The 17,088-nt window shown below is 55.6% G+C and overlaps 1 protein-coding gene across 6 annotated transcripts in view; it reads left to right on the forward strand.

Annotated features, from left to right (window-relative positions):
- LOC125110655 (signal peptide, CUB and EGF-like domain-containing protein 2) overlaps positions 1 to 16,802 on the forward strand; it is a 51,349-nt gene extending 34,547 nt beyond the window's left edge. The window contains exons 13-20 of one of the 6 annotated variants that reach the window (XM_047752053.1): positions 2,787 to 2,909; positions 3,169 to 3,339; positions 5,242 to 5,409; positions 6,028 to 6,186; positions 10,864 to 11,016; positions 13,260 to 13,352; positions 14,239 to 14,418; positions 15,487 to 15,548. In XM_047752053.1, coding sequence (XP_047608009.1) covers positions 2,787 to 2,909; positions 3,169 to 3,339; positions 5,242 to 5,409; positions 6,028 to 6,104 — 539 coding nt within the window. In that variant the 3' untranslated portion in view covers positions 6,105 to 6,186; positions 10,864 to 11,016; positions 13,260 to 13,352; positions 14,239 to 14,418; positions 15,487 to 15,548. Of the gene's footprint in view, positions 1 to 189; positions 2,910 to 3,168; positions 3,340 to 5,241; positions 5,410 to 6,027; positions 6,187 to 10,863; positions 11,017 to 11,297; positions 11,943 to 13,259; positions 13,353 to 14,238; positions 14,419 to 15,486; positions 15,567 to 16,499 lie in introns of those variants that run through there. The other 5 variants (XM_047752051.1, XM_047752052.1, XM_047752054.1 and 2 more) reach the window with 5 other exon arrangements.
- The last annotated feature ends 286 nt before the right edge of the window (positions 16,803 to 17,088 follow it).

Genomic DNA, 17,088 nt, shown 5'->3' on the forward strand with positions numbered 1-17,088 from the left:
CCGCTTTCATTCGGTTCCCGTCTTAGCCACAGAGAGACCACGGTGTTTGTCCGTGGCCCGAAATACCCAAAGGCCGTGGCGCTGAAAGGAGGGGCAGGCTTCAGGTCTCTTTGCCACCATTAATCCTGGTCCCCGCTGGTCTCTCCCTTTTGCAACAGAACAGCTTTCTTGTTTTTTCGTTTTTGGAAGAGGGAGAAGACAGCTGCGTGGGATTCGAGAATGGACGTTTGATGGTCGCTGAAGACACACAAAAGCTTTGCGGCGATGGGGCAGTGTTCTCGGGGCCCTCAACTCCTTCGTCTGGGGCAGCAGAGCGCGCTGGCTGCGCGAGGAGGAAGAGGAGCAGCTGGCGCTGGGCCTGTTGCCTCTTTAGGCCACATCTTCCGCACGCGCATGATGCCAAGAGCTGTTTCCAGGCGGCTCTTGATGGCCTTGCAGAACGCTTTTTAGTGTTTAGCTCATTTTTACTTTGTGAAAGAAGCAAATTAATTGGGAAGGTGCTTGGCCTGGATTATTTCTATAGGTCTTTCTCCCTGGAAGGAAGATGGGACCTGTGAGCGATGAGATGAGTTTGTTTACGTGGGCAGGCCTTTCACGGTGAGGAAAGAGAGCGGGCGCCTCTGTCCCCGGGCGGCCCGAGGGGCATTTCTCGGTCCTGAGCTCACTTGAGAAATGGCAGCAGATGTGAGACGTTCTGAGGCTTCGCAGGATGTAGCTTGAAAAGGCTTTGGGGATCTCAGTGGTTCTAGCGAGGAATGGCCCCTCAGTGCTGCGGGAGCCCCCAGCAAGAACCCGGTCCCTTCTCGCCCCCCCCCCCCCCCGGGGGAGTTGTTTCTGCCAGAGGAAGTGTGATGGACCAGACCAAGCTGTTCGGACTCTGTGACTCACAGGGCTGTTGAGTCACTGCTGTGGGTGGGCACTGTCCCTCGAGGTGAACAAATGCTGCGAAAACAGCCATTGCCACGGAGGAAATGGCTTGGGCTCCGGACACCAGGCAGCCTTGATTTTACTAACTTGCTGCCAGTCTTCATGACAGGTGGCTCGTGAAAGCCACGAAGGGGTTATGCCCCCGTGGAAGGGACCACCATGCACCCTGGGGTAGTCAGGTGGGACACCGGCCAAAAAGCTGTGAATTCCTGGTGCGTAATTCAGCCCAGCCTTTCATGGGGGATGAGCTGAAGCCAGAGTAATTGTGGAAAGCCATTATCCAGTAGGGCTGCATTTAGAGACTAAATCTGGACTATAGGCTCTGCCTGCCACAGCTCTGTGCAACATACTCATTATAATGTCATTTGCCAAGAAAGCAAGAGTTTAGTGTGCTTCGGATTTTTTAAAACAATCATAAAATTAAATAAAAATGATACGTAGATATTGTAAAAGAAAATCCAAACCGTATAAAAAAGTATTAAGATTTAGACTTTAGAGTGGACTTTGATTTAATCGATTGCATTTAATTGTAGAAATAATATTTGAAATGTGGCATATTTTGGCTTACTGTGATTTTTTTCTTAAAGCCTCATTTTTGTTTTCTTTAGATTAGGGAGTAAATAATGGAAAGACACTTTTATTACCGGTAATAGAGAACTTTGCTGTGGTTAACCCTGAAAGTACATATGCCAATTGCATTTGTAAGACAGGATGAAAACCGGCATTCCTCCTTAGGCACATTCAAGAGCTATAATCACTAATTTTATCATGTGCTATTTGTTTCCTGTTTCCTGGCAGCTTAGGCATAGAATAAAATGTTTTTATTCCAGCCAAACTCTCCTAATGCCATGTAGAGAACCCGGGCAGAGTCTGGCGTTGTGACTCGGTCTATGCCTTTGTTTAACGAGCTTTTTCCTCTCTAAGCTCAAAGCTCTGGGTCTCATTGTTGGTGTATTTCACGGATCAGCCAAAAGATTTAACCTCCCGAGTTTTGGTTTCCGTGCGGTGGAGCTCTCGCCACCGTGCCCGGCTCCTTAGGGTGGTTTCCAGACCCCGTGAGATACTGCGCGTAAAGCTGGTGGCACGGTGTCCGGGAGCCCCCGCGTTCTCAGCACGTGTTAGCTAGCAGAAAGCCTGTTTCCAGCTCCCGCTGCAGGGCCACAGGGTTGACGGCAGCTCTGAAGCGGCAGGGACGCGGGTCTGACACCCGGTCCAGCGAGGAGGGTTAAGGATCCAGCGTGGAGGAGGTTGAGCCACAGCTGTGGTGCAGGTCGCAGCTTTGGCTCGGATTTGCTCCCTGGCTGAGGAACTCCGTGTGCCCTGGGGCAGCCAGAAAAAAGACAAAAGAAAGGAAGGAAGCCTGTTTCGATGGTGGTGGTGATGATGTTTAGCTATTATACTCGGGAACCCAATTCAGTGTATTTACTTTATATTCAGATCCTAAAATAAAAATAAGCCCACGTTTAACTAACAGCACCAAAAATAGAATCGGAAGCACAGTTTATTAGTTCCCCGTTTACTCCTTGTAATGCCGCCTTCTTTGCAAATCTGGAGCATGTGCCGTTTTGCAGAGCTCGTCTGCAAGACCCTTGCAATCACCGACAGAGAGTGAGCTTTTCTAAACACAGCTTCCGGTGGCACCCCCTCCTTTCAGTGGCTCCCTACCTGCTGGTTGAAAGCCAGAGGCCTGGCCTTCGAGGACGTTGGCCTGGCCTTCGAGGACGTCGGCCTGCCCCCAGCCTTCCTTTCCTCCCTCCCGGCCCCTGAGTCAGGCGTGCGTCTTTACAGCCTGCCCCTTCTCCTCTCTGCGGAGCTCGTCCTCATTCTTCCTGGCCGGACGCAAATGTGGCCTTTTTCAGGAAGCCTACCGGGATGCACCAGCCAGAACAGCACCTCCTCTCTTCTTCCAGCACTGAATTCAGTGAATGAATTTCACCTCTATAGCCCTTCCAACAGCCCCACGCAGCGGAGCATGTCATCAGGTGCTCGAGCTCAAAAAGGCCAGGACCCCTGGGGACCCTCCCCGGGGTGGGGGGGGGGGGAGCTCCTGGTGTGGGCGGGGCCGGTGAGTGCCTCCGCGGTGGGGGCAGGGCGCGGCGGAGCGCTGCGCGCGGGGAGCCCAGAGGCGCACGTTGGCTCTGCAGGGGTCGCGCCTTCCGCTCGCCCTCACCTCGGGCTCTCCCGTCATCCCTCCTTGGCCTCTGTCCCCTCACTGACCATATCGTTTTCCCCTTTGGCCAGTCAGCTGCAGGGCTGGGACGTACTACGATGGAGCCCAAGAACGCTGCATTCTGTGTCCAGATGGAACCTTCCAGAATGAGGAAGGGCGAATCACGTGTGAACCATGCCCAAGGCCAGAAAATCCTGGAGTCCGGAAGACCCCAGAAGCTTGGAATGTGTCTGAATGTGGAGGTAAGAACTGTGCCTGCCCCGTCCTCCTCCCCCCGACTCCGCAGTCGTTGTTTAGATGGAGGCCTAAGCGGCACTTCAGGGCAGGCGGTGTGCACTGCGCTGGGGGATCCGAGGGCCGGGCCGTGGTGGGCTCGCCCTGGCTCCCAGGGCCGACTGCAGCCCTGACACACACTGACCAGACAGACAAGGTCTGATTGAACGCAGTGGCCGAAAAGACGCGCGAGCATCGCCAGGGCGTGTTTGCGCTGTGGATAAATAGCCTCAGAGACTGAACGACCGCAGTACGCGGGGCCGACTGCAAGCGTCAGGAGTGGAGAACGTGGCTCTGATGATTCTTCCAGCTCTGGTCTCAAAGCCACAGCTTGTTGGGTTGTTTTTGAAGTACCCTTCTGGTTGTTTTGCTGAAACTCTGTGAAGAGGTTTTAATTGCCTCTTATAAAAGGTTAACTCTAGGGAGTTCTCCGATGACTCCCCAGGGTCTGGCTGTGCCTCGGATTGCTGCTGTGGTGCAGCACTGATCCTGGCCCGGGAACTTCTACGTGCCACGGGTGTGGACAGAATAAAAACAAGTTAATGCTGGAACCACGTTTACTTAGACTCTTTGGGCTTCTTTCCTATTTCTTTTATTAGGCAATGTCTTTTTTCAGCAGAAGGGCCAGCTGTCCTGACACTCTGTGGGCTCAGGCGGAAGATCTGATTAGTTGGGGGTTTTGATGGAGCCCCAGTGGCCCTGCCTCGCCTTCTAGTGACCCCTGGAGCCCGCTTTCGTCCCCACGAAGTGACTCCAGATCAACGGCAGGACCTTTGCTGGCTTAGGAATCAGATCTTCACATTGCCTGTGTGACTCCTGCCGTACCTTTGGCCTGTTAGGAGATCCTGGCACTGATGGCAGGGTTAATAAGGAGGCTCTTTGGGGCATCTGTTCACACTCGTGTGAGTCCTTAATAAGATCTGTTTATACTAAGCAGTATTAGTAAGAATGGTGGTGACAGCTCACACCTGCTGAATGCTTGCCTGTGCCGGGGTCACGCAGGCATCCATGAGTGCCGGCCTCGGTCGTCTGCATGGTTGCTGTATCTCTGCAAAACCTTATGTGGTTCGAGTGGCTCATTCAAGGTCACACTCGAGGGCGGAGGATTTGGAACTCGAACCGGGGTCGGACAGATGGCAGACTCGTCCCCAGGTGTGTTTGCTGAATGGCGTTTTATCCATAACGTGTAGGCAGAGAGAAACTCACGGGACTGAGTAGAGGGACATGGTTAGGAAGCCAAGAGGTAGTCGGTTTTTATGGCCTCTTGCAGTGACGGACTGATTCCTACGGAACGGGAGCCTTAGAAGTCCTTTTGTTAATGGCTGTCGTTCTTGTCATTAAAAGATAATAAAGTAAGGCGTTTAAAGAGAACAGACGCCTCAGGGTCGCTCTGGCAGTGTGGATGGACGGGCAGGTGCAGCCGTCAGGTTGAGGAGGCCAGAGTACACCTTACCTCGGGGTGAGGACGTGAAACACGTGTAGTTGGTAAAACAGGTGACCCTCCCGTGACCAGAAAGGTCTTTATGTCCCCAGGCTGTAATCGGCCCGGAGCCTGTACTTCTGGGTCGAATGACTGGGGCGAGGGCAGGTGGGGACCCTCCCTCTGCAGCGGCTGCCGGGCCCACGGGAGCCTGAAGCACACCTGGGCCTGCTTCGCGAGGCAGAAGCCTCTGACCCTTGTCACCGTGGTTTCCATCTTTGTGACAGGCCCTGCAGCCCTGTGTATCGACGCCAGGCACCTGCGTGCCACCCAGCCGGGGGCAGGACCAGCCTCCTCTCACTGAGGTCGGCGCGGGGCGGCTCCTGGCCTCTCTCTGATCCTGATCCGTTTGCCCGGGGCATTGCTCACCAAGGGTCCTTGGTCCCCCCAGGTCTGTGCCAACCTGGTGAATATTCCGCCGATGGCTTCGCACCCTGCCAGCTCTGCGCCCTGGGCACATTCCAGCCTGAAGCCGGCCGTACCTCTTGCTTGCCCTGCGGGGGAGGCCTCCCGACCAAATGCCTGGGAGCCCCTTCCTTCCAGGACTGTGAAACCAGAGGTGAGGACTCGGCAGCTGGCCTTTGCCAGAGCTGAGCTTCCCTTTTGAGAACCTCAGGAGTCTGTAAAGCTCCATCCAGCCCAGCATGAGGTGCCCTGTCTGGTGACCCAGCAGCAAGGAGGTCAGGTCCCCAGGGCCATTTGTCCCCCAGGACGGCGGGAAAGCAGGGACTCTGGCCATGACGCTCCCACCCCCAGCCAGCCCCTTGGGACGGGGCTGATGGCAGGACGAGGGCAGAGATCGGCTGCTCCCCAGGCCTCCTCTGTCCGCGTCCTGCACCTAGAGCCCCTTCCAGAAAGGGCCCCACCCTCCACGGAGCCTCCGTCCCCTGCCTCTGCCCAGCCGCCCGGAGCCGGGGGTCAGTGCTCACAGAGCCGCGCTCGGACCACGGACCTGGAAGATACACCCACCCTCGCTCCGTTTGTATTGTTCTCAGTGGCGTGGGTCCCAAGTCCCACCCAGGCTGGCTGTCTAGGTCCCTAAGTGTTGATTAGCCCCAGATGGGTAGGCCAGCAGTCCTGCGTTGGGGCGTAAACGTTTCTTTCGGGAGCTGTGAGAGCCTTTGTGTTGCAGTTGTTGAAAACACAGACGCCCTCTCTGTGCCCCTTCTCCCCGCAGTTCAGTGTTCGCCCGGACACTTCTACACCACCACGCACCGGTGTGTTCGCTGCCCGGCTGGGACATACCAGCCCTAATTTGGAAAAAATAGCTGCGTTTCCTGCCCAGGAAATACCACGACTGACTTTGATGGCGCCACAAACTTAACCCAGTGTAAAAGTAGGTGTCCTCCAAAGCTTTCACAGCCCTGATTAAGCGGCCAGGTGCCGGGTCCGCCTGGGGGTGGCAGATGGCAGGGGCCCCGGTTCACGGTTCATTCAGGACCGCAGAGAGGCCGCGGGCCCGGCTCGTGGCGCTGCAGGGCTGAGGGAGAGCAGGGCCTGACCGCCAGGCGCTGCCCGGAGCCAGGCCGCCTCTCCAGGCACCTTCACCAGCAGGATCCACAGTAACGAGCATCACTCGAGGACGCGCCACATGCCAGGCCCTGGAGGCAGCGTGAGCCCCTCGCCCTGTGGCAGCACAGGCTGGGGGGCGCAGAGGAGGAGCTGCCCACCCCAGGGGCGGGCAAGGCTTCAGGAGGGGGCACCATGGTTTGGATGCGGAAGGTCGGGGGCATGTGGCAGGAAGAGCCTCCTGCCCAAGAGGGCAGCCGGCAGCAGGCACAGACTCAGCGGAGTGAAAGGCCTTAGGCGAAGAGACCCCGGGTCTGATGCTGGAACCTGCTGCAGGGGGCCTGAGGCGGCCGGCAGGGGAAGCTCACCGCCTGAAAAACGCACGACCTCAGGGCCGAGAGTCCCGCTTTACTCAGCGGCCAAAACGGAGCCCTTGAGACGGCCCGGTCTCTCAGACAACCCCGGGGGAGGGAGCCTGTGCCTTGTGCTCGGAAGACGTAGCGGAGGAGCCGGATACACGGGGCGTTTGCAGCAAAGACTGGGTGGTCGGGATGGGAGAACATTGCTGTCCGTAGGAGAACGTAGGAGAATGCCAGGCGGCTCCGGTGCAGGAGGGAGCGCCTTGCCGTGTCTGGGAGATCGGGTCTGGGCTCGCTGCGCGTGCTCCTCTGACACACGCCTCCGCCGCGGCCTGCGTCCTGTGCGCTCCCAGCCCCGTCTCCTCAGGGGCGCTGGGGGGCGGCTGCCGGGCGGGGGCTGCTGCCGCAGCATCCTCTCTTGACGCACGTGGCAGCCCACGTGTTCTCACTGACAGGCTTTGGGGCTGCACTTGTGACATAGGGAGGTTCCCAGGCCAGGGGTCGAATTGGAGCTGTAGCCGCCGGCCTACACCCCAGCCACAGCCACGCCAGACCCGAGCCACGTCTGCGACCTACGCCACGGCTCACGGCCAGGCCGGGTCCTCAACCCACTGAGCGGGGCAGGACCCTCCTGGATACCAGTTGGATACTAGTTGGGTTCGTTTCCGCTGCGCCGCAGCGGGAGCGCCCAGTGCCAGTCTTGAGTCGAGAGCTTGATGTTCACGCTGGAGGAGGGAGGACGCACATCCGTCAAGGGCTTGCTGGGTGGCTTGTTTGCTTGCTTTGCCTTTTTTCAGCCACGCCTGCTGCATGTTGACGTTCTCAGGCTGGGGATCAAATCCGAGCCACAGCGCAACCTACGCCACAGCTGTGATAACGCCAGCTCCTTAACCCGCTTCCCCACAGCGGGACCTCCCTGCTTGTTTGTTTTTAACCGTTACGTTAAATTCTCTAGTACAGGCCAGAAGTCAGTCTCGGCTGCTTCAGGGTCACTGAGACTGTAACGCGGGGAGCAGGAGGCCGCCCCAGACTGGAGGAGGAGGGGCTCGAAGGGGCAGGGAATCGCTTGCGTTTCTCACTGGCAGGTTTCCTGGTTCTCTCTAGCAGCACTCTCTGCTGGAGACCAGACGCTTGCAGTATCCTGGCCTCTTGGTCAGTCGGACTGAGATTTTTCACAGCGTCACAAGTGTCTTTCCCTGGGAAGATGGAATCTGTGTCCTTGGCCTCCCGCCCCTGCTCCTTGGTCGGCCCTCTGAGCCACGTGGCACGGTCCCTCAGGTGGCCTTCAGGCTTGGAGGCAGTTTTCTCACCCCCTCCGGCCCCTCCCTCTCTCAGGAACAAAAGCCGGGGCCCCCCACCCCGAGTCGTGGGCCCAGTTGCAGTTATAGGACCAGGGCAATCCCTTCAGCATCTTCTCTTGAACAGCTTGACCTGCAGCTTCAAACAATAAGCTCCTTGAGGGCAAGAATATTTGTTGGATAAGTGGAGATTCAGTGACTGCAGATGTGGCTGAGGCGGAGCGTGTGTGCACATGTGTGTGCGCGTGTGTGTGTGCGCGCATGTGCACCTGTGCTGAGTGTGTGCACATGTGTACCTGTGCCCACAGTGTGTGTGTGCACACCTGTGCCGTGTGTGCATGTGTGTGTGCACCTGTGCTCACAGTGTGTGTGTGCATGTGTGTGTGCGTGCGCAGCTGTGCCCACAGTGTTTGTGTGCATGTGTGTGTACCTGTGCCCAGTGTGTGTACATGTGTGTACTTGTGCCCACAGTGTATGTGTGCACCTGTGCTCACAGTGTGTGTATGTGTGTGCATGTGTGTGTGCGTGTGCAGCTATGCCCACAATGTTTGTGTGCATGTGTGTGTACCTGTGCCCAGTGTGTGTACACATGTGTACTTGTGCCCACAGTGTGTGTGTGCACACCTGTGCCGTGTGTGCATGTGTGTGTGTGCACCTGTGCTCAGTGTGTATGTGTGTGCGTGTGTGTGCGTGTGCGCAGCTATGCCCACAGTGTGTGCATGTGTGTACCTGTGCCCAGTGTGTGTACACGTGTATACTTGTGCCCACAGTGTGTGTGTGTGTGTGCACCTGTGCCCACAGTGTGTGTGTGCACACCTGTGCCGTGTGTGCATGTGTGTGTGCACCTGTGCCCACAGTGTGTGTGTGCACACCTGTGCCGTGTGTGCATGTGTGTGTGCACCTGTGCCCACAGTGTGTGCGCTCCTTGCTCCTGGTGCCAGAGGTGAGCATCCAGCACACTGACTGACGGCTGAATGGAATTTTCTTCCCCACTTAGAAACAGCATGGTCGAGACCAGCGAGAAACATGAGAGCAAGGCTGTCCTGCTCTGGTCTGGGGCCCTGGGGCCCTGGGGTGGTCCCACACCCTCGCTGACCAGGAAGCTCTGCCAGACCTGCCAGTTCTGTGCCACAGGCTCTCCTGACACTTGGACTTTGTCAACAAGATAGTGAAAACTGAAGTTACCCTCTTTTGTGAGAAACAGGATACAGTTTCAACCTGTCCCTGAGGTTGAATGCCTTCAAGTTAGGGAGAAAATCGTGCCCTGGGAGCTCAGAGCCGTGGGTTCTGTGTGGGCAGTTAGTGTAGCTGGGCCCCCAGTGGGGCCGTGGGCATTACAGGGCCGATGTTCCGAGATGGGGAGTCGAATTGTGTGGGTTTGAATCCCAATTCCCGGGCCCTTTCCTCGAGGACCGTGGGGTGGCGGTGGCTCTCCCAGGCCAAGCTGGCACGGACCGTGACAGACAACGGCTGCGCTGTGCCTTCTGAACTCATGGCACTGCCTCTTCCAGACAGAAGATGTGGAGGGGAGCTGGGTGGTTTCACTGGATACATCGAGTCCCCAAACTACCCGGGCAGTTACCCGGCCGACGCCGAGCGCACGTGGGTCATCAACCCGCCCCCAGGCGCCGCATCCTGGTTGTGGCCCCGAGGTCTTCCTGCCCATAGAGCACGACTGTGGGGACTTCCTGGTGATGCGGAAAGCAGCTGTGTTTCACCTCCTGCTCCCTCCACGCCTAAGGCCAGCAGGGAGGCCAGATGGCACAGTGCCCGGCTTGAGATGGGAGGAGCAGGCCTGGGTGCCACCTCTGTGTTAGAGCAGAGATGGGACATGAGCTTATGGAGTTTGCCAAGAAAACAAAATCCAGACCAGAACCACTCCCCGAGGCCTCCCGCGGAAGCTAGAGGTAGCAGGCCTGCGGGTGGGTCTTCCTCGTGCTCCCTGGAGACCTTCTTCCAGCAGGGCACAGAGTGTCAGTGAAGCTCACGCAGGGCTGGCCCCAGACGCCTGCTCCCCTGGGGAGGCAGCTCACGTCTTGGGGACTGACCGAGGCCAAGGGCGCGGTCCAGCCGGGAGGGACCCGCCTCCCCTCCTGATGGGTGACCCGGGGTCCACAAGGAAGGCTGCCGTCAGTGCAGTGTGGGGACAGTGTCATGAGGGGCTCTGCAGCCAGACTGCTGGGCGGGAGTCCCACCTCCGCTTCGGATGTGTCCTATGATCTTGGGAACACATTCTGGAACTTTCTGTGCCTCAGAGTCCTCATCTCAAAATGGGGATGATGATAGTTACTACCCCGGGGGGTTATCGTGAACAATAAGTGGGTTTCTATTTGTAAAGCGCTTAAAACAATAACGACACACGGAGGCACTGCTGTGAGTGTGGCCAGTCCTGTTAGCAGTGACAGTGGCGGGTGTGGGTTTGAGTCCTGACGTCCCCACATCCCGCTGTGCGGCCCGCGCGCGTGCTTAGCGTCTGTGGCGGGCGGGAAGCGCGGCGGCGCCTGCCGGGGTTGTGAGCTCAAGGGCCTCAAGGGCAGCGCGCACTCCCGGCCTCCGAGGGCAGCGGGTGGCGGCGGTTGTCCTCAGACAGTGTCCGGTCGTCGTCGATTCGGCAGGTTGGCTCTGGACCGCGAGGGCCCGACCTCAGCGCCTGCAGGCGCGCCGCGGCCCGGGCTGCCGCCACCAGCTAGCGGCGGCCCCTTCCGTGAGCCCCGGGGCGCCCGCGACCCCCGGGACCGCGGCCCGGCCGGTCCTGCAGCGCCCTCGAGCTGAAGTCGCGCCGGGGGCGTCCAAGGGAGGCGCGTTTGCCGCGGCTCTCGAGCCCTGTCCCCTCCCTTCCCTCGGCAGCTTCCCGCGGCTCCGCCACCGCGTCCGAGACCTGCCAGACCTACGAACGTCCCGTCGCCTTCACCCCCAGGTCCAGGAGGCTGTGGATTCAGTTTAAGCCCAACGAAGGGAACAGCGCCAAAGGGTTCCGCGTCCCCTACGTGACCTACGACGGTGAGCAGGGCTGCGCGCGCGCAGCAGCAGCAGCAGCGTCTGTCTTGCGCAGAAGCACCTTCCGGGCCGGCGGCGCCTCGCTGACCAGCACCCGCGCTCGGAAGGGCAGGCAGGGTGGGAGAAAGGACGTCAGGCTCGAGGCGTAGGCAGGCCTTGGGGACACTGACGACAGGGCTGAAAAGACGTTTTCAGTGAATGAAGGTGAGCCTAGCTTGGGGGGAGGAATGCGGCCTGGGAACCAGCCAGGTGGGGGTAACCTCCGCCTCCGCACCTTTGTGCAGGTTCCTCACCTTCTGGAAGCTCCCGTTTCTTAGGCGCAAATGAGGAAGCTCATTACACTCAGCGTGAGCGGTCGGTGGGTTGGTCCCCACAGGAGGTGGCGCGGCTCCTGGTGCGGGTAAACCCTCCCTAAATGTGAACTGATCACGTCTGCGGCTTTCCTTTTACGGACGCCCAAGGAGGGGGAAGGACCTGAGTTCTGGTCCTGTCTCTGCCCCTAACTTGCTGTGTGACGTTGAGCCCGCGAGAGGACTTCCCTGGTTTCATTGTCTTCTTGTTAAATGAAGCCTGGCCCACCCCAGCCCCGGGCATTGCCTGGCTTTGAGACTTGGGTGACATTTTCTGGGAACACAAAATGAACTGGACCTTGACCTGCAGGAGCTGGTGGTCTAGCAGAGGAAGGCATCTGTTCATGAACTCATCACATATTTGATGAGCGTCTCTTGAGTCAGGTATTGGGTGAGGTGCTGGAGCCAGAGACACAAAAACGTATATAGTGTCACAGATGCTGAAACAGGGCATGGACAGGGTGAGGACAGAGAAGGGGCAGCAGTTCACTTTGCACAGGATTTTGGAAAGAACAGAGCAAAGTCTCAGGAGATGTAGATCTTGAAAGAATATGTGAGTTTTCTTTTTTTGTTGTTTTCTATGCTATTTGGTTTTTTTTTTTAAAGATTTTTATATTTTCTGTTAGTTGATTTACAATGTTTTGTCAATTTCTGCTGTACAGCAAAGTTACCCAGTCTCTCTCTCTCTCACACACACACACACATTCTTTTTCTCGCGTTATTCTCCATCCTGCTCCATCACAAGGGACTGGATAGCATTCCCTGAGCTGCACAGCAGGATCTCACTGCTTCTCCACTCCTAATGCCAAAGTTTGCATCTACCAGCCTCAAACTCCCCGTCCATCCCCCTCCCTCCCCCTGCCTCTTGGCAACCACAAGTCTGTTCTCCATGTCCACGAGTTTGTTTCTTTTCTGTAGACAGGTTCATTCATGCTATATATATTAGATTCCAGATATAAGTGATATCATATAGTATTTGTTTTTCTGTTTCTGACTTACTTCACTTAGCTTGAGAGTTTCTAGTTCCACTCATGTTGCTGCAAGTGGCATTATTTTGTTCTTGTTGATGGCTGAGTAGTATTCCACTGTGTATATATGTACACATCTTCTTAGTCCACTCATCTGTCAATGGGTAATGTAAGTTTATAAATGGGAGGAGGAACCTTCAGGAAAAGGGAATGACATGGGCCAAAGGATGGAGACCTGGCATGCTGGGGAATGAGGAATAGCCTGATGTGGCCAGTTGGTAGGGTGTGTGAGAGGTAAGATGAGGAGGGATTGACTTAGGCTTTGAAAAGCCTTGAGTGCCACACTCGGAAGGGTAAGCCTAGTTTCCTAGGGAGCCATCGAAGGCTTTTAGGCAGACAGGTGCCAAAAGGAGGCGTTTGGGCGAGACAGTGTTCTTTGGGTTCCTAAAAATGCCTCACATGGTTCAACATGTGGAAAAATCTGGAATCCTCATCCCTGTGGCTGAAACCATGTCAGACACTGAGACGGGCTCATGCATCAGACTCTGGGGTGCACGCACGTGGCTCTGGTGGCTCTGCCAAGAGACGCGGCGTCTCACCCCCGCCCCCGAGAGCAGCCTGTGACAGCCTCCCCAAGCGGGAATCAGGAAGGAACAGAACGCCGCGGAGACTCCAGAACAGGTGTCGCCAGAGCTCACTCTCAGTCGAACTGTCCTCCACTCGGCGACACATGGAAACGTCTTGACTTTTTTGGAAAAGGTCAGCTAAAGAGTAGTAGCTTGAACTGGGGAAATGACTTAGAACCCTGATGAAACCTACCAGGGCGGGTCTGGCGCCGTCACGGCAGAGGGGCTGGGAGCGGCTGCTGTGCCCACGCAGAAGCCTCTTGGGGCCTGTTTCATTTGTTTTCTTTCAACCTATATTGCAGACAAGTTCGATATCTGGTTCCAAGCCCAGCAGGCTAGCATCCTCCCTGAGAAGAAATAGCTGAGACTCCGTTGCAGGGCAGCCTGCTGGCCCGGTGAGTGGGTGAAGTGCCCTGCCCCAGCCCAAGACGCTGCACTTTGCTGGCAGCTGCCCGGGCAGGAGACACGACCTTTCCCAATTCACAGATGAGGTCACTCCAGCTCAGAGCTTTAAGTAACTTCCCAAGATCACAGCAGGACAAAGCTGCACAGGTCTTTGGGGCTGCAGGGCCTGAGTGCTGACCTACAACGCTGGAGTGCTTTTCTCATGAAAGTGGGAGCAAGTGACGTGGCACAGTAGTTCTTTATTTTTATTTTTGTTATGGTCGATTTACAGTGTTGTACCAATTTCTGCTCTACAGCAGAGGGACTCAGTCATACATATATATATTGGTTTTTTGTTTGTTTATTTGGTTGGTTGGTTTTTTTTTTGCTTTTTCAGCCACATCTGCAGCATATGGAAGTTCCCAGGCTAGGAGTCAAATTGGAGCTTCAGCTGCCGGCCTATACCACAGCCACAGCAACGCAGGATCCAAGCCCCCTCTGTGACCTACACCACAGTTCACGGCAACGCTGCATCCTTAACCCACTGAGCAAGGCCAGGGATCAAGCCCGCGTCCTCATGGATCCTAGTTGGGTTTGTTTCTGCTGAGCTACAATGGGAATCCCTATATTCTTTTTTTAAATGTTATTATGTTCCATCGTGGTCCCTCCCAGGAGATGGATAGAGTTCCCTGTGCTGTGCAGTAGGGCCTTACCGTCTATCCATTATAAATGTAACAGTTTGTATTAGACACAGCCGTTTTTCAAGGCAGAGGAAATATATTTTTTTAAAAAGACATGGCCTGGGAGTTCCCTGGTGGTCTGGTGGTTAGGATGTGGTGCCGTGTGGTGCCCCGGTCTGGAAAATGAGACCCCACGTCACGTCGCTGCACTCTGCAGCCCAAAAAATAAAAAGGAAGAAAGATGTCAGCCTGGAGGCGTTTGGCCGACGGCGCCACGGTGGCCCCTTCCCAACACTCCCGTCGCCAGAAGGAGCCGGCGCTCTGAGCAGAGGAATTCAAGATAAGAAAAGGCACCTTCCTCATACGTTGCGTATTTTACATCCTCTAGAATGGAGGGGTAAGAAGGTCGCGTGACTGGAGCACCAGCGCTGTGGGGTTAGCTTAGTGGTGACAAGGACGGGACTGTGACTTTGCATTAACACGGCTTGACGGGAAGAAACGCTTTCAGAAGCTCCTCCCACGCCCTTCCAGTGAGGTTCTTAGGATTGCTTGGTCTTGTTGCACGTGATATGCATACAAGGAGGCATTTTTTATCCTGCCTGGAATTTGAGAAAGGCTGTGTTTTGCATGTGCTTGATTTGATTTATGACTGTGGGGCAGGCGAGGCTTAGAGATGCTACTGACACTCCGGGGGGATGCGGACTGAGAGCCGAACTTTGCGATTTAGCGACGGGAAGGTCCCTGGTGACCCCAACAAGCAGCTCTGGGAGAGTGGCGGGGGCCCCAGTTGCCTGGACCGGGTTTGAGAGAGAAGGAGGAGAACTGAAGACAGTGGGTGCTGATAATTCTTTCAAGGAGTTTTGCTACAAAGGGGAGCAGAACCACGGAATGGAAGCCAGAGGTCCAGAGAGGGCTGCTGCTTTTTTTTCCCTTGAAGACACAACAGCATATTTGCATGCTGATGGGAAAGCCCAGCAGAGAGAACATTTCCTCAGGGAGGAAAGGAAGGCGGAATTACTGGGACAGAGCCCTGGACTGGGCGAGGGAAGCGGGATAGAGCCTGGGACAGGGAAGGCTCTTCTGGAGGGGCGGGGGGGGCTGTGGGCCGCCCCTCTGACTGCCTTCTTAGTAGCAGAGGGTTCATTTTTCCTCCTTTTTCTTTCTTTTTTTTTTTTAGGGCCACATCCACGGCACATGGAGGTTCCCAGGCTAGGGGTCAGATGGGACCCGCAGCTGCAGGCCTACACCACAGCCACAGCATCGCAGGATCCTTAACCCACTGCGCGAGGCCAGGGATCGAACCTGTGTCTTCATGGATACTAGTTGGGTTCTTCAGAGGGTTAATTTTTTTGATGGCAACTGCAGAAGGGGCATTTCTCAGAACCTTGTTTGAAAAATGAAAGAAAGCGTGAGCTTGGAAATAAGTAAACTATATAAATGCAAAATATGTCCTTTATTCAAACAGAGGACTTCCAGGAACTCATTGAAGACATAGTTCGAGACGGCAGGCTCTGTGCGTCTGAGAACCATCAGGAGATACTTAAGGTAGGTTCGTACCTGGGCTGCAGGCCCCGCTGGCAGGCTTCCTCTGGTGCGTGGCGCTGCCTTTCAGACACTCAGCCTGCTGTGGGCTGAGGTCCGTTTTATATCTCTACCAGACTCAATTTTTCAAAAGAAATTTTAAGTAGCTGTTTTTAGTGCTGTCAAGTAAATTCGCGTTTTTTAATTTGGAAATGAGTGGAGGAGCAGTAGGAAACTTGTTTATCATAAATCTAAGCCAGTGGCAAATAGTGTTCGCATGTTCATTCTCCTCATAGTTGAAGATTCTTGGCTCCTTGGTCATCCTTCAAGCCTGAAGTCCAAATTTTAGATACTTTTAAGTATAAATAAACACTTGCCACATCACTGACCCTATAAATACTGCCCAGAGTCCAAAGTTGTCATCTGGCTTTGAAAAAGATTTTTTTCTTTCTTTTTTTTTGGGGGGGGTATTTTTTAAAAATCAAAGTATAGTTGCTTTACACTGTGCTGTTAGTTTCAGATATAGAGCAAAAGCGATTCGGAGGTAGATGCAGTCTTTTTCAGGTGATCTTCCCTTCGGGGCCATTGTAAAGTGTTAGGCACGGCTGCCTGTGCTGTGCAGGAGGCCTTGTTTCTCTGTGTGATCAGTGCAGTGTGTGGCCTTTAACCACAAACTCCCGACTTACCCTGCCACCCTTCCTCCCCTTCGGTCACCCTGAGTGTGTCGGAAAACAACTCTTACAGATTAAATTTCCTTTTTTTCAAAGTAATATGTGCTCTTCGTGGATAATTAGGAAAATAAATATTGGGAAACATAAAAAGCAGAGGAAATAATTTTTGCAAAGTGTTTTTGAGCAAATCAACTACTGCCTAACAGTGGGACGTTATGGTCCCACTGGCGAAATGGCATGATGCATAGATACTTTGGCTCAGTTACAAAACGTCTGTTCCTTTTAGGATAAGAAAGTGATCAAGGCTCTGTCCGACGTCCTGGCCCACCCCCAGAGCTACTTCGGGTACACAGCCCAGGAGTCCCGAGAGATGTTTCCGAGATCCTTCATCCGGCTGCTCCGTTCCAAGGTGTCCAGGTTTTGAGACCCTACGGATGAGTCTGCCAGGTGCCGCCGGCACGGCCTTCGGCCTGTGGGCTGGCAGGACACGGGCCTCCACTTCTGCGCCAGCAGAGGGGACACCCTGCCTCTAGTAGCAGTGGCCGCTTGGAGTTCAGTTGTTGGAATACAGATGGTTTGGTAAATTGAACCTGGGTTTTCTGTGCCAGCCCTGGGGTGTGGACCGAGAGCCACCTTGCGTCCGTCTTCTTTTTGCCGAAGGCAGGTGTCCGGATGCATCAAGGGCTGGCGGAGCTGGGCTTCAGTCAGCACAGGTGGGATTCACCGGTCCTCGGTCCTGGCTCCTCCTCGAGGGGGCCGTGGTGGAAAGGAGGCCGCAGAAGGGCTGTCCCGCCTGGAGCTTCAGCTTCTTCCAGCGCAGCCCACCCTAAGGGTCCCCGGGCACGCAGGCGCAGGCTGTGAGCAGGCAGCAGGGA

The sequence above is a fragment of the Phacochoerus africanus genome, chromosome 11 (genome assembly GCF_016906955.1).
Source record: "Phacochoerus africanus isolate WHEZ1 chromosome 11, ROS_Pafr_v1, whole genome shotgun sequence".
NCBI classification, from domain to species: domain Eukaryota; kingdom Metazoa; phylum Chordata; class Mammalia; order Artiodactyla; family Suidae; genus Phacochoerus; species Phacochoerus africanus.